Source organism: Gopherus evgoodei, chromosome 18 (genome assembly GCF_007399415.2).
Source record: "Gopherus evgoodei ecotype Sinaloan lineage chromosome 18, rGopEvg1_v1.p, whole genome shotgun sequence".
NCBI classification, from domain to species: Eukaryota; Metazoa; Chordata; order Testudines; family Testudinidae; genus Gopherus; species Gopherus evgoodei.
The window spans coordinates 16,306,721-16,332,391 of record NC_044339.1 but is presented as its reverse complement, the minus strand read 5'-3'; the positions used below and the strand labels follow the sequence as shown (position 1 = coordinate 16,332,391).

The 25,671-nt window shown below is 44.9% G+C and overlaps 1 protein-coding gene across 8 annotated transcripts in view; it reads right to left on the bottom strand.

Annotated features, from left to right (window-relative positions):
- Nucleotides 1–25,671, bottom strand: part of MIB2 (mindbomb E3 ubiquitin protein ligase 2) — a 106,115-nt gene that overhangs the window by 51,147 nt on the left and 29,297 nt on the right. For 6 of the 8 annotated variants that reach the window (XR_003997156.1, XM_030537990.1, XM_030537993.1 and 3 more), the window contains 2 exons: nt 19,353–19,671; nt 17,326–17,497 (listed from right to left, as the gene is read on the bottom strand). Coding sequence is in view for 7 of the 8 variants with exons in the window: in XM_030537990.1 (XP_030393850.1) it covers nt 17,326–17,497; nt 19,353–19,671 (491 nt within the window). In the remaining variant the exon portion in view is untranslated. Of the gene's footprint in view, nt 1–17,274; nt 17,498–19,352; nt 19,672–24,215; nt 24,635–25,671 lie in introns of those variants that run through there. The other 2 variants (XM_030537994.1, XM_030537998.1) reach the window with 2 other exon arrangements.

Genomic DNA, 25,671 nt, shown 5'->3' with positions numbered 1-25,671 from the left:
AGCCATATCCCAATACAAACACTAAACACAGAGGGTGAAATCCTGATCCCATGGCAGTCAATGCTAGTTTTCTCTGTTCAGGCTACCAAGAGGAGAGTAATTATACTGTTATATACACAAGGCGGTGGGCTCTGTGATATGGATGTTGGGAACAACCCATTTCACGCAGGCCACCCAGACACCCTTCACTATCCAACTGACTGGGACGCAAACCAGCGACCTGGAAGCAACAGTATCTATATCCAATTACCGATATCCTGAGCCATCCAAATCCCACCCCCTTAATTATTAAATGTAGCCCTTTTGCATGACTCTTGCTAGCACTCGATAGTTCTGAATCATCCATGGTTGGAAACATAATTAGTGATGGAAATTGCTGTGTATCAGAATCTGAGCGGGATTGCTGAGACAATGTCATTCAAAAAAGGTCACATGATTTGAAATCTGTTCCAACAGATTGTTGTCAGGTGATACAAATGTTTCTGGGCGCTGCAGTCACAGATGGAAGAAAACGCAAGCTGAGTGGTGGGGCCTGAGTGTACATATGCAGACCTGAGGTGTCAATGACGCTCCTGTCTGTCAAGGATGCTCTATCATATTTTGAGCATCATAAATGAAAATAAAAGTATTCCTGAAGAGTTGGGTTGTTTTAGGCCAAAATGGAATTAGCTTGAGCTCAGAAACTGCCTGAGCATTACACTCTCAAACAACAGCCTGGCTGACACACAAACCTATTAAAGGAACACAGATTTTAGATACAGAGTATGAAAGACAAGGGAATGCTGAGAAAGAGGCTGCCACAGTACCATGGCCCCGGGCACACTGCAGCACAAGGGAGGGGACAAAAGAGAGAAATGTGAAACAAAAGATACAAGAAAATCTATGGAGATGGTATGCAAAGCCCTACAATTAGGTTGTAGAAGGAGCCCGGCAGTCCCCCTTTCAGACAGCTCTGAGCAGATGCAGCTTTTACACTTAATTGCTCACATAGAAAACAATCACATTATGGTGCCTTACGTCATTTAGTCTAACCCGGTGCATGCCAGTGAAAGACTGCTCCCTACGTCAAGGCTTCCTAGTGCTTTGGCCACCATCTCTCTTGGCAAAGAAATTCTTCTGCCTAACAGATTTCATATCAAGAGCTTATTGGTGACATTTAGCCTCAAATTTTCCACAGCTTATTTTCATGTGGTTATTCCTAAGAAAGAGAAATTCACACACCTGCTAATGGCTTCTCCAGTGCCTTCGATGCTGTCTTAGTGCAGAATCTATGGGACAGATGTCTCGGAAAATGTCACAACATACAACAATACTAAGTTCTATCAGAGGATTCACACCGACAGCTGTTAGTGGGGCTGAAAGCGCTGAACTCCTGAGCTTCTCTGATGCAAGCCTTGGCAAAGAAATCAGACTTTCAGATGGGGAAATTTTGGTTTTGAATTTCCATTACCCTTTGCTTAGACTCCTCCTTTCTATAATTAAGGATTTTTGAAAGTGACTGTCACATTAAATCAGGAAGTAGAAAGAAATCTCTTGGCTTATTTCAGAAAAAAAGGAAACAATTCAGGAGATGAGAAACAGACACCAAATGCAATCACACATACATTAAAACCCAAAATAAATTTTATTTCCTCCCCCCCCCCAAGGCAGATCATAATGTCAAAAGGTAAAATTAGGTCACAAGAGAAAATAAGGATGAGGATTTTGCCCCATGCTAGCGACTGAGGCCAGGTCCAGACTAGAGCTTTAAATCGATTTTAAGAGCTTTAAATCGATTTTAAGCTGTAACCGTCCACACTACAGAGTGCATAAAATCGATTTTAAGGGTCCCTAAAATCGATTTTGGAACTCCATCAAAACGAGAGGAGTAACCCCAAAATCGATTTTTTAAAATCGATTTTATGATAGTGTGGACGGCCATCGAAGTTAATGGCCTCCGGGACGTATCCCACAGTGCTCTAGTGGCCGCTCTACACAGGTAAAGGTACTCTTCTGCTGGCCAGGTAAACAGGAAAAGCCCCGGGAACTTTGAAATTCCATTTCCTGCTTGCACAGCGTGGAGCTCTCAGCAGCAGAGAGAACAATGCAGTCTCCTGAAAATAGGAAAAGAGCTCCAGCATGGAGCACACAGGAGTTACAGGATCTGATAGCTGTATGGGGAGAAGAGTCGGTGCTTTCAGAACTGCGCTCGAGCAGAAGAAATGAGAAAACCTTTGAAAAAATTTCTAATGCCATGCGGGAGAGGGGACATACCAGGGACTCGTTACAGTGCCGAGTGAAAGTGAAAGAGCTCAGACAGGCGTATCAGAAGACCAAAGCAGCAAAGGGCAGGTCAGGCTCTGCCCCCAAAACATGCCGGTTCTACGACGAGCTTAACGCAATATTGGGGAACAGCGCAACGACGAACCCCCCCTTGTCTGTTGATTCAGAGGTGGGCGTCGTGATTCCTGCAACTACAGAAGATTTATTTGATGGCGATGATCAGGATGATGAGGACCAAGAGGAGGAGGCTCCAGCAGAGAGCACAGAGCATTTTATCCCCCCAAACAGCCAGGATCTTTTCCTCACCCTTACTGAGGTTCCCTGCCAGCCATCTCAAGGCAGTACTCCAGAAAATGAAGCTGAGGGACCGTCCTCTGGTGAGTGTAATTTTTCTTACGTTTCCTAAAACACTGACCCATGAGGTGGTTTTTAGAAAAGTCTCCATCCTGCTTGTTCGGGGAATGCGAGAGCAAAGCAGGGAAGGAGAGCAGCCTTGCCGCGGTTTGCTCTCCCGTTCCACGAACCACCCAGCAAACCGCAGGCAAGGAGACCTGCTTGTTCGGGGAAGGCGAGAGCAAAGCAGGGAAGGAGAGCAGCCTTGCCGCGGTTTGCTCTCCCGTTCCACGAACCACCCAGCAAACCGCAGGCAAGGAGACCTGCTTGTTCGGGGAAGGCGAGAGCAAAGCAGGGAAGGAGAGCAGCCTTGCCGCGGTTTGCTCTCCCGTTCCACGAACCACCCAGCAAACCGCAGGCAAGGAGACCTGCTTGTTCGGGGAAGGCGAGAGCAAAGCAGGGAAGGAGAGCAGCTTGATTACCAGTACAATCTACTACAGGGATTACTAGCCATTATTAACTTCCCATTTTCTCCGGACAAGGTCTGTGTGCTTCCCTGACCTGCGTCTGAGCAGAACTCTCTGTCCTCAGCCACAAGCAATAAGTATTAAAGGAATCCTAAGGTGACCTTGTGGTAAAGTAAAATGTTCAAGGTTCGGTAACAGGCACAGGTCAGTGAGGAGAAAGACTGTATGAATGGTTGTGTGAAATGTGTCTCATGATTCTTTTATCACTCTTTCCAAACCCCACCCCCCCACACACAGCTGCACATTTCTCCAGCCTCCCTCTCGCTTCTCATCCACGTGGGGGGGGTATCATAAGAAGATTGAGGAAAAGGAGGACGCGTGAGGACATGTTCACCGAAATTATGGCAGTGACCCGTACAGAGAGAGCTCAGCAGGGAGACTGGAAGCAATTGGTCGCAAAGTACAGGGAGGCTGCCAGTCAACGCGAAGACAGGAGGGACCAACGCGAAGACAGGAGGGACGCCAAAAATGATGTCAGGTGGCAGGAAGATCAGCGCTGGCGAGCAGCAACTCTGGATCTTCTTTGTGATCAGACTGACATCCTCCGTGATATGCTGCAAGAGCTCCGTGGTTTCAGAATGCCCCTACAGCCCGTGTATAACCTCCCTCAGTACTCACCCTGTCCCACACCTTCCAGAACCAGGCGTGTAAGAACGCGTGGGGGAAGGCTCTCTACACCAGCCCCCTCCACTGCTGCGGACACTCCAACCAGAAGGCTTTCATTAGATTGAAAAGCCCTTTGTGTCCTGTTTTTTCCCTCCTCTAATGATCCAAACTTCTCCCATGGCACCTTTGCCTATTTTTACTCTCAGGTCATGCTATTAAGGAAGTGTGACTGTACTTTGGTAATGAACTGAAGCAAGCAGCTTTGGAAAGCTGCACGGAAGCTAGTTATCAGCATCAGGATTTGACAATTGGGGATATGGGTAATAAAGGGAAAACAAAGAAAGCAGCCATACCGTACCCTGGTCCATGAGAATTCTTGTTCTGTCTACTCTGATGCACTTTCTTCTTTCAAACCTCCCTCCCCCTTCCTCCAAACCTCCCTCGCTCCGTCCCCCATAGAGCGCTGAGTTATGAAATTTCAAGCACAGTATTGTAACAACAAGCATGATGCTTGATTGATGAAACGATCTGTTTTTAAATAAAGAACACAAATCTTGTAACACATAGTTATAACTTTATTTTCAATAAAAAAGCAGTTAAGGAAGGTTGCAGGTCCTGTGCCTAGCAGCAGACGGAAGCAGCTAATGGTGGAGGTAGGTAATAATTGGGAAATACAGAATTATATGTTTTCCAATGGACAGCTCTCGCAAGTAAACTAAGCAAGCAATTGAGGAATGCTGCAGGCAAAGTATCTTGCAGCAGCAACACCGCATAGACGGGGAGGGCAGCAATCAATTGAAAGGAAAATCAGCAGTCAAACTGTACCCTGGCCCATGAGGAAGCTACTTTTCAGTGCTTCTCTGATGCGCACAGCATCCTGGTGAGATCTTCTAATTGCCCTGGTGTCCGGCTGCGCATAATCAGCGGCCAGGTGGTTTACCTCAGTCTCCCACCCCGCTATAAAGGCCTCCCCCTTGCTCTCACAGAGATTGTGGAGCACACAGCAAGCAGCAATGACAAAGGGGATATTGGTTTGGCTAAGATCTGAGCGAGTGAGAAGCGTTCGCCATCTCGCCTTAAGCCTGCCAAATGCACATTCTACCACCATTCTGCACTTGCTCAGCCTGTAATTAAACAACTCCTGAGCACTGTCAAGGCTGCCTGTGTATGGCTTCATTAGCCAGGGCATCAAGGGGTAGGCTGGGTCCCCAAGGATAACTATAGGCATTTGGACATCTCCAACTGTTATTCTCTGATCAGGGAAGTAGGTCCCTTGCTGCAGCCGTTTAAACAGTGTAGTGCTCCTGAAGACACGTGCGTCGTGAACCCTTCCTGGCCATCCCACGTGGATGTTGGTGAAACGTCCCTTGTGATCCACCAGGGCTTGCAGAACCATCGAAAAGTACCCCTTGCGGTTAATGTACTGGGCACCCTGGTGTTCCGGTGCCAAAATAGGGATGTGGGTTCCATCTATGGCCCCCCCACAGTTAGGGAATCCCATTGCAGCAAAGCCATCCACAATGGCCTGCACGTTTCCCAGAGTCACAACCTTTCGAAGCAGCAGCTTAATGATTGCTTTGGATACTTCCAGCACAGCAGCCCCAACAGTAGATTTGCCCACTCCAAATTGATTCCCGACTGACCGGTAGCTGTCTGGCGTTGCAAGCTTCCATATGGCTATTGCCACTCGCTTTTCCACTGTGAGGGCTGGTCTCATCCTGGTGTTATGCCGCTTCAGGACAGGAGAAAGCGAGTCACAAAGTTCAAAGAAAGTGCTCTTACGCATGCGAAAGTTCCGCAGCCACTGCGAATCGTCCCACACCTGCAGGACTATGCGGTCCCACCAGTCAGTGCTTGTTTCCCGTGCCCAAAAGTGGCGCGGAACGGGTAGAACCTCACCCATAACCGTCAGGAGCTCCAACGTGCAGGGGCCCGGGGTGTCAGAAAACTCGTTCTCCAGTTCGTCATCGCTGTCGTCCCCACATTCAAGCATTCTCTCTTGCACTTCTGCATCATGGGTCAGCAGTGATAGAACGAGAATGCGTGAATTATTTACAGCATTCGCGATCAAGGACAAGAGCAGACCTGGATCCATGCTTGCTGCAAAATGGCGTTTCCCTCACTGCAGCCAGTAAAAACAGCGCGAACTGACTGTGTGCCGTTTACAGGAAGGGGGGGGGGGCTGTACCCAGAACCACCCAGGACGGGGACTTTGATCCCATCATGCACTGGGCTAGTAACCCATAATTCCAAAGGGCAGGGACCCGTGCAGGAACTGTGGGATAGGTACCCAGAGTGCAACGCTCAGGGAAAACATGGACGCCAGGGAACATGGACGCTCAACATCGATGTAAGTAGCCCTAGTGTGGACGCGCAAAATCGATTTTATAAAGCCTGCTTTATAAAATCGATTTTAATAACATCGATTTTACCCTGTAGTGTGGACGTGGGCTGAGATATAGCCGTATAAAAACTCACAGGTTCAGCCCAATTCCAATGGTATAAACGAAGATGAATGGAATGGAATAGGAAGGAGGCAGGGGTACTGTAGTCAAAATGAAGATGCGATAGGGCTAAATGAAAGAAGGCTGCAAAGGATATGGCTCCAGGTACAGCTATTGACCTTTTGTCTCCTGGAATACCCAATTCATGCTAAAAATAAACCAGACACCATTCCCTTGAAAAAAGTAATGATACTGTCAAGATAACTCCCAGGCATACATTGATAGCACGCTCCATATGGTAAGGAAACAACATGGAAATAAAGCACGAATGGCATCGGACTTCTAGATTTTTTAGTACATCTCTATGTACATAATATTACTCACAATCACACACAACCTTGTTTAAGGCTACAGAGACCTAGATGGCTTCCATTTCTCTTTTTCTAAATGAGGGCTGCATAATATCCATTAACCTCAATAATTTAATCATGAAATCATGCAGCAAGAGACGAGATAGCTTTTCCTATGGCTGATTCATCGCAATCGACATGACTTTGATAAACACATTTCAGTCAGAGCTGCCAAGTTTCAGCCAGAGGGAGACTTGAAAGATCATCAACACGATCAATTTTATAACATGAAACAGCAATACAATAGCCATATACCACTGCTTTGTCAACAATTCCTAATGCTCCTTCCCCTTCAACATGGTTCCACTATTTGAAAAGTGGCTTATCTCTTGGACTTTAGCTTCTTCATCAGGCTCTTAACATCTCAGGAGATTCCCCTTCCCTTGCTACCCGCAGGTCCCTGGCAGCGCGCAGAGTTGGAGATGGGATCCCATTCCTGACTCATTCATAGAGCCCCGCATGGATCTGAATTTACCCAGAGTTCAGGGATTTTATCACCTCATAATAAATATATTTATATATGCAAACTAAAGCAAACGTGTCCGTGGACTGCCCTGGCTAAATAAAGATCAGCTTTTGCAAAATGTTGCAGCAGTTGGCAAACAACTTTAAGAGTGTAATTTATGCCTTTTAGCTTTCATCAAATTAAATGTCTCTCTCAGACAGGAAACAGTTATTGATTGTTAGTGGAAAAATCATTTTACATTCAACCAGTGACATGGAAAAAAACGCTCAAAAACCATGCTGTCCACTGAATGAAAATTAAGTTCAATTTCTAGAAAAACCAGGGACATTACCGAGTGCCAATATCACATCTCTGTGATGTCTCTACCAGGGTATTTACAGCTTTAGAAGCAATAAGTTAGACAGGCAAGCAAGGAAAGAGGAGACATATTGGGATAATTCAAAACTGTAAAAATGGTGGATTCCTATAGCTTAGTTCCGAAAACAGGCAATTAGCTGGAGGATTATTTTATCTGAACTGGTTTTCTGAGCTAGAAAAACTTCCCAATGTGTCTCCACAAAAAAAAATTTGTTTTTAAATAAAAAATCCTAGACTGGAAGTGTTTTTGAATGTTCTACAGGCTCCCCCAAATGATGTTCATAAGAAGTCTTTTTTAAATGGCAGATTACTGTGCTGGGAATGATGCTAAGGCCCTGGGGAGAATGCCAAGTGACATATTTTGTTACTCATCCTTTAACATAATTAGCTCAGAACAGGGGCTAAGGAGTGCTTTGACCAGTTCTTACTGGCAGTTTGCTCACATAGCGCCAGAAAGACAAAGAAAGATCAATTACACAAACAAAGGAAAAACTCCATTATTTTCCTTAATAATTAAGAAACTGTTGGACAGACAATAGGAAACACAACAAAACCCAAATCCCAATTAATCTGATGGTGTGGGCTGGAAAGAACCAAGTATCTTAACAATTGAAAGATCTGATCAGAATTATTTGGAAAGACTTAAAAAAAGCATAGCACAAACAATAGTCCATATACCTTCTTACTGGTCCCATGCACTCATCTTTTCACTCCTGCATCACATTTAATCCTCTCCTCTTAGCCAACAAAAACATGTCAGCTAAATGTAAAACCAAGAGATGGCAATAACTGAAAATAGAGGTATTTTGTTCAGACATACCCTATTGCTTTGCAATTTACATAGTCCTTAAATAGACAGCACTGTGACAATTTAGGCCCCAAGTCTAAGGTGGTTTCATTTTATTAATTTTTTACAAAGGCAAAACACATTCTGGCAGTAATTTTAGTGTATTTTTTGCAATACGAATATAATTGTGTTGTGCTAATGCAATAGAACCAGAAAAACCTTAGCTACATTTGGATTTTTTTGGACCAGTAATTCTCAACAGGTCCTGCTGTATTACTGGTAACTCTACTGCGAGCCATAGCACAGAGGGGTCTTGAGGGGCCCACGTATTTTCACCTCCATGCTGTCTAATGCAAGGCTAGACAACACGGAGACAAATAATATTCAAACCTTGTTTACACTGTAGCTTTCCATCACAGAGAACTTCACCTGTCAGCAATTACAGATCAGAGATCTTATTGCAGCCAAGACCATAGTGTCACTGTCCGGTCTATTTTTACTGTCCAGACTGAGAGGAAAGCAAAAAGGGCCCAAATCCTGCACTGCCCTAAGTCAATGGGAGTTTTGCCATTGAGTTCAATGGGAGCAGAGCCAGATCCATGTGAACAAAAAACTCATGGTGAAAAGTACATTAGATTGTAAAAGCCTTTCCCTTTATAAATGGAAAATGGTCTTTGTGAAACAGGGAAGGAATGCATTTTTAAAACATATGGATCCAAGCTGAGCTCTGATGTAACCATGTACAATTCCATTAACTCCAGTGGGACAGGCCCAGAGTTGACTTGTCCTGCCTTTTTTTAATTTATTTTTAATTTGACAGTGTTTTTAAAATATGTATTCGTTGTGCAATTCAGGGCTGCACTCTCCATCAGTTCGCACAATGCCTTGCAGAAAGTCAAGAGAGCTCGTGAAAGCTGTGTATTCCTAATGACAACACTGAAAAGGTTGGAAAAGGATGTAAAGAGGGGGAAGGGAAAAGAAATCAGGATGTGAAACTGGGGAAATTCAGGCAGTTCATCTAAACACATTACACAGAGTCTGAGGTCAGCCTGAAATGCCCCTTGCTGTAGTTTTTAGGCCACCAGCTCATAGCTAGTCTAGAGTAAGATGTGGAACAGAAGTTGCTATGGTAAGTATGCCTCCTTCTTACTGAATAGCAAGTAATCAGATGTGCAAGCTGTCACTCAGCTTCTATATTGAAATTGGCTACACTATAATCACTCAGACTGTGGGCCTGATTATGAACGTGGCCTCAAGTTGGCCTGTTACGTGCCAGCAAGAAATTATATGAGCAAATTCCATTATTCAGTTGTCCAAGTACCTGGCTTGGAGACGCAATCAGCTACCTAGATGACTACGTGGTGAGAGTTGTGCTGCCAGTTAACTACAGGCTAAAACTGCAGCCACAAAATTTGTTCCCAGTTAAAAGAAGGGCACTCGCTAAATACATAGAGCAAATCTAGCATCAGAAATAATGTAATACAAGACATTTCTCAAGCACTCTGCTGGTACCTTTCCTCTATCTTTCGCCAGTCGAGGCTGTAAGATCTGTTGCTAAAAGTATGTAAATTGTAGGCAAATGAAGAATAGGAAATAGCCTGGATCAAATCCCAATTCATGTACTTGGGCTGTCTGTACTAGTTTCTATCGGTTACTGAAAGACTGGCAGATACAGAATGTTGGCATTGCTTTGCCATTCAACAACAACGTCTTCCTTCTTTCGATTAAAATTTTAGGATTATTCTAGACTAGGGTTGCCAACCTCCTAATCTAGGAACTTGCTGACAGTCCCTGCACATACAATATCCAGGCAATACCAGAGCCAGGTTACAAGAGTAACAATCAGAATTGCCCGCAGCCAGTGGGTTGAACTAAGGTCCGCTGGGGGCTTTAAAGGACCTTCAGGTGAATATATATTTTTCGGGCTATTTCCAAAGCTGATTTGGGACTCCCCAGTGTGCTCACCAGTCTTAGGGCCTCTTAAATCCTGGGATTACCGAGCCATCGCACACACTCACGTGCCTGTCTAGTCTCGGCTTAGCCACGAAGTTCATTCACATGGGCTCCAGCGAGGGAGGGAAAGCGGATGGCCGTTCGTTGCACAAGCACATCCCACTGGCTATTTATGGAGCACTCTTCGTCTGCCAAGTCACAGGAGAGAAATAACGATGGCGACATACTTGGGCAAAACAGCTCATAGGACACAGCCATGTCTCTGGGCCAAACATACAGAGCTAAGGGAGTCAGGATGGGAAGAGACATGAACAGCTGACTACTGGTCCGTGGGAAGAGGGGATGTCCCATGTCAAATTAACCACCTCCTCCCCTAGAAGGCCAATGCAGCTCCATAAAGAGGACTGTGTTCTCTTGCCATGCAAAACACCAACATTCAAATCCACCCCATGGGGCCACGAATACTGCAGAAGGGAGGTGGAGGTGGTGGAGATGCCGTAACAGAGCTAGTAGTTTCTGGAAACAAATTCCACTGAACCAAGATCACGGGATGCTGCAAACTCTGGTGGGCTCTCCCCCGAGCAGCTTCCTTGCTCTAAGTGTTTATGTTAATACCCAAGTGGGCTCAGTGCAATACATTGCCTGAGGCTTGAAAACAAAAGTGCTGCTACGCTAGGGGCTGTTCATTTCCTAATCCTAAATAACCGAAAGATCCCCACATCCAGAAGGAGAAAGGAGATCAGAGCCTCTAAATATTAAGTCTATAGTAACCTATTTAAAAAAAACAAAACCCACAACAAAGCAGTTACAATCTCCTTTTAACATGCACGCTTTGCAGGTCTCTGGAGAGTTGCCAAGGGTTCCCTCTTCTACTTTACAGAAAAAAAAATTAAAATGAATGATACAAGCAGCATTCCCATTGGCATTGCTCAGGATTCACCAATTCATAAAGTAAGCAAGTTTTGTTCTTTGGAAAGGCTGCCCTCTCGCCTAGAGCACCTGCTTTTGCAGCCCAAATATCAGATGTTCAAGAGAGGCACTTAACAAAAACACAAAACACAAAAACAAAAAAATCCCACCAAACCACCACCACCAGGAAGCATCTATGTGGGATCTCTTTTTGGTTACTTCATTCCATTTTTTTACATCAGGGCTTTTACTCCATTCTTAACCTGGAACAAGACTACAGCAGTTAGGATATAAAAGTCATGGAATTCTCCTTGCACCAAAACAAAAGCTATATCCAGTCTCTCCTACTTCCAAATTGCAAAGCATCTCTTTGTAAAATTGCTTCATGTAGTTCAGCAGCTCCCTGCGTGAAGGTTGTTGCATAAAAATGTGTATCTTGCAGTTATATTACAATATCCTGCAGGGTAACACAAACAAACAAAGCACTCTGATATCCTGCCTCCCTTTTGAGCCCAGTGGTTTGAAGAGTCACTATGTGTATTTCTGAATCATTTTTAAAATTGCAGCCTTCCACAATGGGAAGCTCCCACCCTGTGTTTTTGGAGCTATAATTTCTCTGACCCACGCAGACCTCACATAGTAAATTACAGAGACACCGAACATAGCAAACAGCATGAAAAACCAAGCATGCAACCTAGTTACAGCCATTGTGCTTCCTTTCCCCGCTCTCTTCCAAACCCTCATTTAGACTCAAGAAAGCTCTCTCTCAGCTTTGTGCTGGGTCCCTTTTTGTCATCCATTCCATACCCGGAGGGACATGGCTCATGCTAATGTGCTCAATTTATTTGGCATTACAGTGGGTTTAAACACCATGTAAGGCACAGCTCATGAGCCACGCCCACACACCTCCCACTACCGTTAAAAATCCATTGTTCGATCTGTGCCATAATCCCCACCCCACAGCTGAAGGATCCAACGTGGAAAGGAAATGGATGGAAATACAAACCCTTTCCTACTGGACTGAGCAAACCTCATGAACTCAAAACAACCAAGATGAACAGCAAGTATCACAAACCCTTACGCTCTGCCTGGTAATGGCAAATGGACTCTTTTTCCAGACAACGGGACCATGGTGAGGGGGCCAATGGGGACTTTTCCTCCAACAAAAGCCCACTACGCCAAGCTGTATGTGGGACCCAAGTGATGTACAGGCCTGTGCAAACCCAATGCCCATGGTGAATGTCACCCACATTGAGCCAATAAAGGCTGCATGAATGTGTCATTCATCTGATTATGCCCAGCCTCCATCCTTCCTAATGCCGGCCACACTCGTCTGCTGAGTCATGTCCAATTCGGTCTAGACCCTGCAGTAAGGCTTGCACACATGGAGTTCATTGCAGGATTGGTGCAGCCAGCTGTAGGCTCTTTGAGGCAAAGACTGGGCTGTTGCATATGTTTGTACAGCACCAAGCATGATGGAGGTCTCTGTCCAGGTTGGGTTTTTGGGAGTGACCAGAATAGAAATAAAATAAAACAGGCCAGGGCTGCAGCCTAGGATCCAAGCCAGAATCTTTTCTGAAATCCAGCATCAAATAAACTAGTCAATGTTTCAGGGGCTTTCCTCCTCTCTCTCACTTTAGTTAATGAAGTCCCCTTTGGAAGCCAGAGACTGGAATTTCTGCCCTTGCAACAGCACACAGGGCTGGTGTGAGAGGATGGTGCCAATTTTAAAAAGAAAAAAAAATGAAGTATTTTTGTTGAAAAAAAGTGAAAAACCAACAGTCCAACCATAGGACTCTGGGGTCTTTACAAACTGACACGTGCAAAAACAACCGTGTCTGAATTCAGGGCTAACCAGCCTTGACTGCATCCCTTAGATGCTTGCAAATCGCACCATCCCACTGAAATCAAAGGGAGCTTTGTCTTTGGTTTCAATAGGAGCAGGATTAATACCCTTGTCCTCTGAGATATCAACGTAAAAAGTGCCTCATAATCCTGATACCCCACCAAATGCACATCCTAACCCTGATACCATAACAACTATTCCCCCTCAATGCATTCGCCTCCTGTGAAAGCACTGAAAGCGCCTGACAGACTATTGGGAGGAGGAGGAGGATAGGATTAGTCAAGTGTATTACAGAAGGCTGGACTGCAGAACGAACAGATTTTATGGAGGTAGCAATCAAAACAGACAGTGCCCTGCAATTCTGCTGCTTAATGTACAAGTCCCAAGCAGACTGAGTTCCGAGGACAAGGCAAGTCCTTAATGCTGTAGTTAGGGCTTGTCTACACATGGAGTTGTTCCTGATTAACTCTATGTAGATACTCTGGTTCTGGAAGAAGAGTGAGTTGTTCCTGTTCAGTTTAATGCACTTTCAAAGTGAGTTAAGATAAACAGGAAGGAATCAGTCTGGGTGTGTCTACTCTGCACAGTATACCCGGGGTCTGATATGTGTTTATGCCCAAACACCCCTAATGTCCACACACAAAGCTCTTTAACATGCACCTACTCTCCCCCGGCTGAATCTGGGCTTGATGGCTCGCTTAAGGGGAATAGATACAAGTCAGTGTTCTGGTATAGTGTTTGACCAAGCCTGGTTCCCTTTGCATTGAGGACACAGCTGAAGCTCAGGTTGCCAGTTCATGTTTGGATAGTCTGTCAATACTATCCCACAATCCCCTTGATCTGTCTGTTCTGGCCCTTCTATCTCCCAGCTTTCCACTTGCCTCCCATGTACCAGAAGCGATCCCGTACTTTACATTCACTCACACAGTCTTTAACCCTCCATTTCCACACAAACTGCTGGATTTTCAAGACAGCTAAGCCAGCTTGCTGAAGAACTGAGAAGGTGGCCACTACCCAGCGTGCTGCTAGCTGGCCAGAGGTATGCACCAGGAGTTTGGTCAACATGTAGTGAGAGGGCTGCAAGAGTCATGAATTTAGCAGGACTACAAGCAACATACATTTATATTAAGTCTGGGAACTCCCTGGCTGGCTGCCTGAAATGCCCCCTGCATTGGCTGGCTGTGAGCATTTCCAACCAAACACCAAGGGATGGACAGACAAGCTGTGAGGAAAAAAAACAACCTGAATTCTGGGGACTGTTTGCTGGTGATCATCATCTCATGGTAATCCTACATGTTCATGAGTTAGCGGAACCTGCTGGCAGAATTAAAATGCAATGGGCCTCTCTCATTCCACGGTAGGACTCCTGTGGAAAAACAGGAAATTACACTAGCTCCATTCCCTGTTGCAAAGCTGGGGGGGGGGCGGGGGGGAGGCGGGACATGACAATCTGTCCATATGAAAGACAACTGCAGCGAAAGGGTAAAAAACAAAAAATCCCTCTCATCTCAAGCCTGAGAAAGTTCTGAGACTTCTTGGGGAGGGAGATTTTTTTGCGCTGTACTGAGACAAGGATCCATATGCCCAGTCCAAAGTGATGGTTAGAGTTGGCTCAGGCAATTCTCTGTGCATTAGACTGTAAAACCGAGCCCCCCCCTTTGCTGTCTTGGTAAATCCAAGCAGACCAGGCAAGAACAGGTCCAATAGCTTTACTGGCACAGCTCCCAGCAGTTTGCTTCATTTTGACACCATGTGCACCACTGCCCAAATCCAGCAGCTCAGGAGTTCATATTGTATGGTGGCCTTAAGAGGACAAGTTGATCCATCTGCCTCCTTCCCCATATAGCATCCTCAGAAAAAGACACATGTTCTGGATACTGGAGGAACAGGGAGAAACCTGCCCAGCAGCCACTTGGATGTAAAAAAAAGGTGTTATTCTTGGGTGTTCCCAATCAGGGTCAGAAAGGATGGCAGAGCTGGCATTGCAAGGTATGCACAGGATATACAGCAGTGTCCTATGCAAACACTGCAAGTGCATGGGAATTGGAGAGCTGACGCTGACACGTGTCAGCACAGCCATTTACAGTAATTGTTTTTGGACTTGGGATCATGCAACTTAATGGCTAAGCTCTAAACCGCTCTGCTGAATGGGATGAATGATTACTTTGCTGTAGTGTTGCATGAGACTAATTATTATCACGTTGAGCGAGAACGCATTGCAGGAATCCCAAACCTCATTTCACAATGTTATCTGGTTGGATTGTCATATTAATGCAACCGCGAGAAATGTTCTAATCTTAATGGATAACACAAGCCTCAAGGCTCAGAGACAGTCTCCCTCAACAGAATACCAAACGATTGGCATCGTTTTGCTAGAGTTCTGAACAGTGCCCTTGCTGATTCAATCCCACAAACAGAACCTCCATTAACTCCAGCGGGAGTCACTCTCACACAAGGGATGGGGGTACAGTAAGTCATCTACATATCGATTGCGTAACATACCAGGAGGCCTTAATCTTTAAGAAAAGCCCAATATAATAATGCAAACATTTGCACTGACGTGAAGGAGGAAAGATTTTGTAAATGTGTCTTTCAAGGATGGAGGAGAGGGTAACTGGCTCACCAGGACAAATCTCATCCAAAAAGGATTATGGAATTCAACTACAGGTCAGACTGCTAGCACCCCATCCGCTATTGCTGCCAGCCTCGGGGTCTTGTGCCCCTCAAAGCTTTGCAGTCAGAGAAGAAGGATGGCCTAATAGTTGAGGCACTGGCTGATGATCTTGGTTCACGTCCTTGCTCCACCTCAGGCTTCCTTGACACCATGGGTAAGTTGTGTCATTGCCCAGCTCCCCATCTGTACAATGGGGACACCAGCCCTGCCCCACAGGACTGTTGCGAGAATAACTACGTTGACAGCTGTGAGGAACTCTGATACTAGTATAAATGAAGGCTATGGAAATGCCTTCGGCGGCACTGATGCACTAGGGATGGGATGATGAGGATTTACTACTTGTATTATCTTAACACCTACAGAAGGACATTCCCTGCACTCTTCCTCTCTGCAGCGCACCCATGATCAGGCCCTCTGCATTCCTTCGACATTACTTCCCTCACTAAACAAATACGACACACACCAAAGCCCAGATTCTCCATTGCCCTGCAAACTGTGTAACTATTTACACCACTGCAAAGTCTGGGTAAAAGCCTATCAACTCGGGACAGTAATGGCTTCCTCCAGTTTAGCACTGGTGTAGACAGACCTACCAGGTAGCGTCTGGGACAAACTGGCAGGATCCGTGTACACTCAGAGTTATGCCTCAAACTCCATGCTTAGCTACTGCAAGCTCAGCAGACCTATCCCAAGTTCTGGGTGGCTCATGGACCACAAGACAGGACGGAGGAGAGGCTGAAGTTTGGAGAGAAAGCTATGGAGTGGTGGGGGGTGAAGGACTGTTGGGAACGACTGCTTTTCCTCCTACCCTAGAATCCCTAAAGGAACAGTTTTTATAAACACCATGTGCTGTGTTATAGACAATAAGGATCTGTATTCCACTACATAAGTGAAGAGGAATTGCATAGGCAATGAGATCTAGTGGTTAGAAAGAAGGGATGCTGGGGAGAGAGAGGGAAGGAGATAGAGAGCCAAGACTCTGGATTCTTCTCCCTAATCTGGCACTGGGTACCCATACATCCATGGGCAAGTCATCCAAGGTTCTGCAAACATTAAGGCTCAAAACATCTTCTGTACAGCAATAGGTCAGTATTTCACAGCTGGATAATAGGGATGCAAAGAGGTTATGTGACACTTCCAAGGTGGCACAGAGAGGCTGTGACAGAGCTGGGAGTCTGCTCTCCATGACAGCAGATACCAAACAGTTGGACCTTGTACTGTCCACCTATTACAGGTTACAGCAACAGTTGGGGACATCAGTGAGAACAGCCTGGTATACCTTTGGATGCTTGATAAACAACATAATTGTGAACATTTTTCTAGAGACACTAGACGTCTCTGTAAATGCTAAAATGATGGCTCCTGCACACAGTACAGAGTTAATCCAGGGACCCATTGCTGTTAAAGAGGCAGTACAAAGTGTGGGCCTGATTCTGGAACTCTTGTAGGCAACAAAACTACTCAGACACTCAGCAGCTAGACAAGAGTACAGTGCAAGAACATGAATAGCAGAGCTGGTTGAAATATAACGTGACTTTCATGAAAATTCAGAGTTTTTTCTTTCCCAAAATCCAGAAATCTTTTCAATAAATTACATGTATTAAAAAAAAAAAAAAAAAAGAACTCCCCCAACCAGCCCTATTGACAAGAGTACAGGCGCAAGCCTCACACACTTCCCCAAATGGCTCCCCGTGACTTACACAACTCAACACGGTTAACTTTCATCATCTGGCGAGCAGCCAAGGACTTACGGTCGTGAGTGGGCAGTCTCGTAGCGCTCAAAGGCGTGCGAGGTGTCGTGCTTGTTGTTCATGTAACACTGCGTGCACAAGTCGTAATCAAAGCACACCTTGCACTTCCACCGCATGCCTCTGATCCCATGCTTCTTGCAACAATCACAGATGATGTTGGGATGGCGCACACCTAAAAAACCCAAATACACACACAACCCATCAGAGAAGCTGTTACATCTGAAAGCAGCCTTGAGTTTCTGCTTCCCCATAGTATAAAGCATTGGGTTTCTGGCTTCAGGGTTCTCAGGACAATAGCTGCTAAAAGTCGCATCAAAATCCAACTGCAAATCAGAATAACCAGCATAATTTGGGGCTGATCCCTGCATTCAAATGATATAAAGCATCCACATCTAGCCTCAGAAATTTACAAGGTATCTTTCAAACCATGTAATTGTACCTCAGATCTAGTAGTAAGTTTTGTTGCATTTTGCCAGTCCTAGATTTTCGACTAGTGCAATTTTCAAGCTGTTAGAGTCAAAAAGGAAGGTGATGGGAATTAAACTGCTTTTCTTCAGAGCTGGGTTCTGAGCTGCAAAGTTTGAGTCTGTCAGGCAAGGGCAGCTTTAGCCTGGCTTCAACAGTACTCACAGAAAGCAAAAACAAGAGTGCAAAGACAATGGATTTTTTTTGTTGATACTTCACTTATAGGTATGAACAGGTTCATATTAATGGTATTTGTGTGGGCAAAGCCCACTTGTGCTGCAGCCCCTTGTGCAAGGCTGCAATACCCGCAGCTGGACCCAGTCCAGTGGGACAGGACCCACTGCTGCCAGCTGAGTGTGAGGCAGGCTCACTCTCCAGCTCCCCTCCACACCAGGCCAAGACTAGAGTTGCTGGGATGGAGGGTGGTCAGTGCCCCCCTTAGTGGGGCGAGGAGGTGAAGGGGGTTGTCGTTGGCCTGTGGATTTCAGGCTGCCCCCGTGAATTTACAATAGAGTTTAGTAGTGAACCCACCAAGTCCAGAAAGCTACATCTGCCCTGAGATCAGACTTTTCCCAAAGTCCTTGGGCTGCTTGGACCTGGGGTTTTACTTCAGACCAGTCTCTGCTTTTTAAGTAGATGAGATATCCTGCCCCCCTCTTCACCCCTAGTCCCCCTAAAAAAAACAACAACAAATTTTGTTGTTTAGGTGAAAGCGCTGGGCAGTTGTGCTGTCATTCTAAACATGAGAATATTTAAAGGAGTGAAAAGAGAATGAGTCAAGAGGAGGGGAGAGAATGTTTGACGAAGACCCAGATGACTTGTTGGGCACAGCATGGTTACCACCATGGCAGTCTGATGATATTTTACCTCCCATGACACTGGTACTTTGCTCAGCACTCTGAAAATGGAAAGTGTTAACACTAACAAATACACACCGAGAAGTATTACCTTCATTTTACAAATGAATCAGACATAGATTTAGTGATCCCGCCTCCCGTGTCACAGAGCAGGGCTTTCTGGCTCCCAACCTACTCCCACACTGAGGCCTGGTCCACACTACAGCGTTAAATCGATTTAACACTGTATCCGTCCACACTACAAGGCACTTTAAATCGATTTTAAGGGCTCTTAAAATCGATTTCTGTACTCCTCCCCAACGAGAGGAGTAACCCTAAAATCGATATTACTATATCGATTTAGAGTTAGTGTGGACGGAAATCAAAGTTATTGGTCTCATTCTTTTACTGAGCTACCTAGAGTGCACCGCTCCAGAAATCAATGGTAGCCTAGGACCATGGATGCACACCACCGAATTAATGTGCCCTAGTGTGGACGCGTAAAATCAATTTTATAAAACCAGTTTTATAAAACCGGTTTTAATAATTTCGATTTTATGCTGTAGTGTAGACGTGGCCCTAGTCTCCCTACCAGCTGTGAGACCTGGAGATGTAGAGGATGGCTGTCATTTGAGCCAGACATTGAGTATGCTAAGACAGAAGGCTTTACTGAATTACACAGCTGCACCTCTGGTCAATATCCAACTAATATTTCACTGGCCTTACCTATTTGTGCATTATCGTACAGAAGAAGGTCATAGGCTCCTTGGAATCCAGTCCGATAATTGGTTCTGGTCCCTTGATCCCACTGCACCACAACAGTCCTATCCGGTGTTGTTGGGCTGCCTTGCCGGCCAATCTCAACCACGGTCCCAACATTCCCTTCACTGTTGTCCTGGTTGCCCCATTTCCAGTCAATTCCGCGGACCACCCGCATCCCGACCTGCATGCTTGCATATGGGTCCAAGTCCATCACGTGGTACAGCGGCCCTCGCTGGCAGGGAATCTCAGAGGCAAGATGGAGGGTGCTGTGTGCCCAGCACACCTAGTGAGAAAGCACACCGTTAAGACACATTGTAGAGCAAGGCACAAACGTGACTGTCACAGCAAAGTGCATGTGTAAATAATTTTGGCTAATTAAACTAGGCCTACAAGGGCCCTCTGAATCAATGTTTTTCTAGATTCTGCATTTCTGAACAAGCAGCTCAAAGCCAACAGGTCATCTTTGGTCAATTCCAATTCCCCCTTCCTCTCCCTCGCCTGCACCAAAATGGTTGAGAGCTACTTTGGGTAGCAAGGTGTTATACTACAGAAGAACATCCTGGCCCTTCGAATAAAATTCTCTCCCTTGCAGACAGGGCGTGAAATCCTGGCTCCATTGAAGCTAATGGAGAAATCTCCCATACGTCAATGGGTCCAGGATTTCACCCAAGCTGACAACAAAACATAGCATTTAAATTGGTATGAATCCTCTTTCCTCAGGCCCTCAAACAAAACTACAACTCCTCACGTAGTGCCTTGTTACGAGCAACGTCTGTTCCATCCATAATGTTCCACCTGCGTGAGAAGCTGGATGAAATGAAAGGAAGGAAAAAGGTTTCTCTTCCCCTGCTACCAATGCTGGCTCCCACCACACTGTTAGACCAGACACAGAGGTCTAATCAAATGGATGTGTGCAGACACTTCCGTTTGAGGAACTCTGCTCCCTGACACTATGCCTCAGCCTGAGGTTAAACCGAAGAGTCATTTGAAACAGCCAATCTCCTTCCCCACCTCTCCTGGAAATGGAGCCCACAACAGTGACCACAAGCCCAGTTTAGAGTGTATAATAAATCCCAGAAATTCAGAGGAGTTCCCCATCTGGGAGCACGTTGTACAGCTTTGCTTGCTACAGGGTTATGAACAATGCCAGCTTCGAGTTTGTGCTTGGCTCCTCCATTCCACACACACGATCTGATGCAGCATCTGCACAGCAGCTTGGGTTTCATTACAAGAGCTGCAGGATAATTTTCATCTTTCCTTATTGCACTGATATTCCAGATCTGGTTGGAATCGTAAGCAATTTGCAGCCAGCTAAGATTTTATGGTTACAGGTATGCTGAGTGCCTGGCCAAGCTTGCAACTTCCTGCTTTTCATCATGAACGAAGCACAGATCATCTTCCTCCAAAAAGCATAGGCCCCTGCCATGGTCCAATATTTTCAGTGCTGTGAGTCGGAAGCTAGTCATGGGGCACCTCCGCAGTCTACCTACAGAAACAAGGGCTCTACGAAATGGTGTCTGCATAGTGTGACCGCACCCACAAGGTCACTCCGCATGGAGGATTCCTTTTTGCTGAGCAGGTATGCTGGAGGGAGGAAAGGAGCGAATGTATCTGGGGGTTGGAAGGAGCTGTCCAGCAGGCTGGATCTAGCCTGTGGGCTGCCAGTTGGACCACCAAGCTTCCTTTAATTACTATCAGTATAGGATCTATGACACATTAGAGTCAGGACTGATTCCAACACTAGAGGATAGCAATGCCCATACATTACCCAGTTCATGTCAGTATTATAGTGGTTTCAAATACCACCAAAAGGTGTTAACTATTTATCTTCACTATGGTTACAAACTAATAATGGCCTTTCAAAATCTATCCTCCACTGTTCGAGAATTCAGCCCTTCAAGCATTTACACTTAGGTCATCTTCAGAAGACCAGAAAGCTAACTGTAGTTCTGTAGACTATAGAAGCACTAAAGGAGACTGTAGCAAAAGTTTCTGGGAAATAAGAGTGTCAGAACACTGCAAAAATATATTGAGAAGGAAGACTAGAGCGCACTGCAAAGATTCACGTGGTTTTTGTTCCTGCTTATGTATAAGATCAATCCCAAGACAAAAAGGCTATAAATCTTCTCTGCACTCTACTATAGGGAGGTGTGTCGATATCCAAGGCAAGCGTTAAACAGTATGAGTCACAGGGCTCAACTCTCAACATGATCAGAGAGTCATGATCAAATGAGAAACCAGGCACAGAAGCATCACCCCCATTGGTAACATTTTAAAGAGAGAATGTGCACATAAACTGTACTGCTTTCACACATGAAATTGGAGTTCCTGTCTTGGCTAAGAGGTCTAAGATTAGACCACACACCTATGAATAGTTTTCATTTTAAAACATGGCGTGTGTGGGTGGAGGGGGAAGACAACCCCAAGGCATTAGCCACTGAAAAGCCACACACAGCAACATTTAAAAAGTAAGCTTTGTCTTTGACGAATGAGCCATCAGCAAGTCAGGGCGGCCTGAGGGAAAGTATGTCACAGCTAGGGATGGCTGCTTGTCATGGCAGAAAAGAATGCTGAGGTCACTTTTTTGTTTTTTAAATGCAGCAAGTTATAAGGGAGGGAGGTCATGCTGTCTGGAGCCAAGTTATTTGCAGGCTGCCACAAAGGTCAATTAGTTTCAAGTGCTATGGCTGTTTTTGCAAGGATACCTGTCCATGGGAACAGAATTAAGATTAACTAAACCTATTTCATGCAGGTCGAATAACCATCAGATAGTAACAACCTCCTGCTGCTACTGATGCCGGCTAGATTTGAACCGGTGATCCAGAGGTGAAGGAATCTCTATCCTACCCCCAAATCGCCAAGTCAACCTAATTCCTGCCTATTCCTGGTATTCCCCAGCCATCCAGTACCCCAGCATTCATCCCCTCCCAAATACTATGTTAATATTATTCACTGATTTTTTGCACATACAGGATCCATGAAGCCTCTCATTTTCATTAAGACATTTGTGGTGTTTCTTCAGCAAGACAGATTTGTCCTGTGCTGGAGATGGATGAAAATGAGCAATAAATATTCACTCAGAGAGAGATGTTGCTGGGATTTTAAGTTTCAACAGCAATTTATTAACGCTAACATGGCTATTTTGGTTTCCAACTAGAGGACAATGAGGGATTATAGTTTGCAATTTGTCCCATTCAATTACTTCAAACTTTAGTCAGTTCAGTAGCTTGATTAAGCAATAACCTTTCGTCTGAAACAAGAGTGAAAATTCTGCTCTTAGAAGGGATTACATGTGTCAGTCTTGGTTAGCTGATTAGCGAACCATCTTTCATCAGAGAAGTCAGGGAACAACCCCCCCTCCCATTTCTGTGTTTTGAAGAAATATGTTTATTTAAAATGTAGGGTAAAGTTTTCAAAAAGGACCTCAATGACTTAGTTGCCTAAGTCCCATAGAAAGCCAATGAGAGAGACTGCCAAGTGTGCAAATCTCCTTTTCAAAAGTGACATAGGAGTTAAGTCATTGAGGTGAAAATTGTATTCTTTGGCTTTTAGCCTAATTTTTTTTCCTTCCCCTAATAGGACATTTGGTCTCTTCCTAAAGCTCTTTGTATTTCTGAATGAAGTTCTAAAGTGCTAAATTCTGCTTTCAGATGCTGTTGAAATAGCTCCCATTTAGCTCTAAATGTTCATAAATGACATTTGCCATGAATAGTCACTTGAAACTTTTAGTGGCAGGTAATTAGAGATACACTGCAGAATGATGGGGCCACAATAAAAACGGCTGCAAGGATAGGAAGCGTTTTTGCATTGCAATTTATGTGAACTAAAAATAGAGATTAAAATGGACTCTGTATTATTTCTATTAAAGAGGCATTCCTGTGATGAGTAACGTTACAATACTGCATATCACCCATTCAACCATCTTGTTCCTTGTAATTTCTGCTAGTTAGTATTTATTGAGGATGATACTTAGTCCAGACTAAACACAAGATAAAGTCTTCGGCACCAGTCTCAAGATGAACACACCCCCTGCTTCTGGTCTGTCTTCTCAAGATACTCTATTCACCCTCTGCTCTCATGCCATAGACCCTCCTGGGCTCTTTGAAGTCTCTCTTCAGCAAGAAGAGATCCTCAGGGCTTCCTACTGCAGTCCCCCTCCTATCCAGCTGGCTTCTGTCCTATCTCCATCCCAGAAGCCTGACATAGCCCCATGACCTGCCTTTATTCATTTTCTCCACCCTCGGAGGAAAGTTAAGTGTGTCACAGCTCGGGCTGGACCCATCTCCCCATGACAGCCCTCCATCTAGATGTCCAGTCCTGCAAGGTGCGGAGCATCTTCCAGTGATTTCAGTGGGAGGTGAGGGCGCTTTACATCTTGTGAAATCGCGAAAGTGTAGCACCAGACTTTGAAGGCAACACACACTGCCACTGCTAGAGCCACCCCTCAGTATTCAAGTTTATTTTTTCTTTTTTGTCCTATGTGGTGGAAGTGAAAAGATGTGGTGGGAATAAAGCATCATACACTAAGCCAAACAAACCAACCAAGGATCTTAACTGCATTTCAGGATTCAAGACAGCTTCTCTGCATACTGTTCTTGGCTCTAAATCAAAATGTTTCCTGCTCATTTCTTTCACAAATGTCTGAGGAAGGAGGTTCACATGTCAGATAGGAAAACAAACCACTTCTGAAGCTGCTAGGCTGAACCTAAAGGGCCACTGTTGATTATGCTCCGAGAATAGGGAACCGCCATGACCCAGCAATACAGACTCATCCCTAAGCATCTGCACTCCCTGTCCAGCCCTCCCCCACAGAGATTACCAACCTACCTGTTTCTACAGCTCTGTCCTGGTCTCTCTCCAGTGTCAACATCATCTCCAGTATTTTGTCAATAAAAGTCTGGTAAGGAAATATCAGATCCTTCCACTCACAGGGCTATTAAAGCTGGATGCAGCAACATCAGTGTTCATTCACATACACTCCAGTTGCCTGCTGGTTTCGTACACTTCCACAGAGATGGTTTATTAGTGCTTTGCTGCTCTACAGCGTTTTCAAAGCCTGGATCTCGATGGGCTTTACAAACATTAATGAATTAAGCCCCTGGGGAGCTAGCTCAATATTATCACCCCCTTCCCATACTACAGACTGATAACCAAAAGAGAGAAACGACTTGTCCATAATTACACTGAATCAGTTGCAGAACTGAGTGTGGACCTCTGAGGTAACTACTAGATCACTGCTAGATTTTTTAAACATTTCTTTGCTCTGTACTACCTGTCTGTTGGTTCTGTGCAGCCACTCAAGATTATTCCATAATTGGGTAGGAAACAAACTCTGCTAACTCATTAAGCATGAGCACACCATGCCAGCATTAAATGACAAGCTATTTGTTATTTACGAGAGGGGCCCCACCGGCCAGGACACATCTTAATTTCATTTTAGAATTCAACCTTTGGGATGAGGAATTGCTTTCTCCCCTTCCCTAAATACACCTCTACCCCGATATTATGCGAATTCGGATATAACACTGCCACGAGAATGCTCGCTCTCATTTTCAGGTGATATTGTAAACAAGAAGCAGACAGCATTATCTTCTGCAAATGTAAAACTTGTTTGTCTGTGCAATTGGCTGAACAAGAAGTAGGACTGAGTAGACTTGTAGGCTCTAAACGTTCTACATTGTTTTATTTTTGAATGCAGGGGTTTTTGCACATAATTCTAAATTTGTAAGTTCAACTTTCACGATAAACAGACTGCACTACAGTACTTGTATTAGGTGAATTGACAAATACTATCTTTTGTTGATCATTTTTACAGTGCAAATATTTGTAACAAAAAATAATAAAGTGAGCGCTGTACATTTTGTATGCTATGCTGAAATTGAAATTGATATATTTGAAAATGTAGAAAAACATCAAAAAATATTTAATAAATTTCAGTTGCTATTCGATTGTGTAACAGTGTGATTAATCATGATTACTTTTTTTGAGTTAATTGCGTCAGTTAACTGCGATTAATCAACAGCCCTAAAAAATATTTATTCTCAGCTGCCTGGCTCTGGTGGGGGACAGATTTTTGGGAGGGTGCTGTCATAGACAGGTGCAGGAATAGCTGTTTTCCCTCAAGAGGATGGACAAATGAGATCCACCATACGCATTAGCAGCGGCCTCCTAACTCCAGTGCCGCAAGGGAGCAAGATGAAGACCACACGAGGGAATTCAGATGATGACTCCATGACTCCGTGGCTTTTCAGCTGTCTTTGACAGGGGAGTGGCGGAGTTCCCA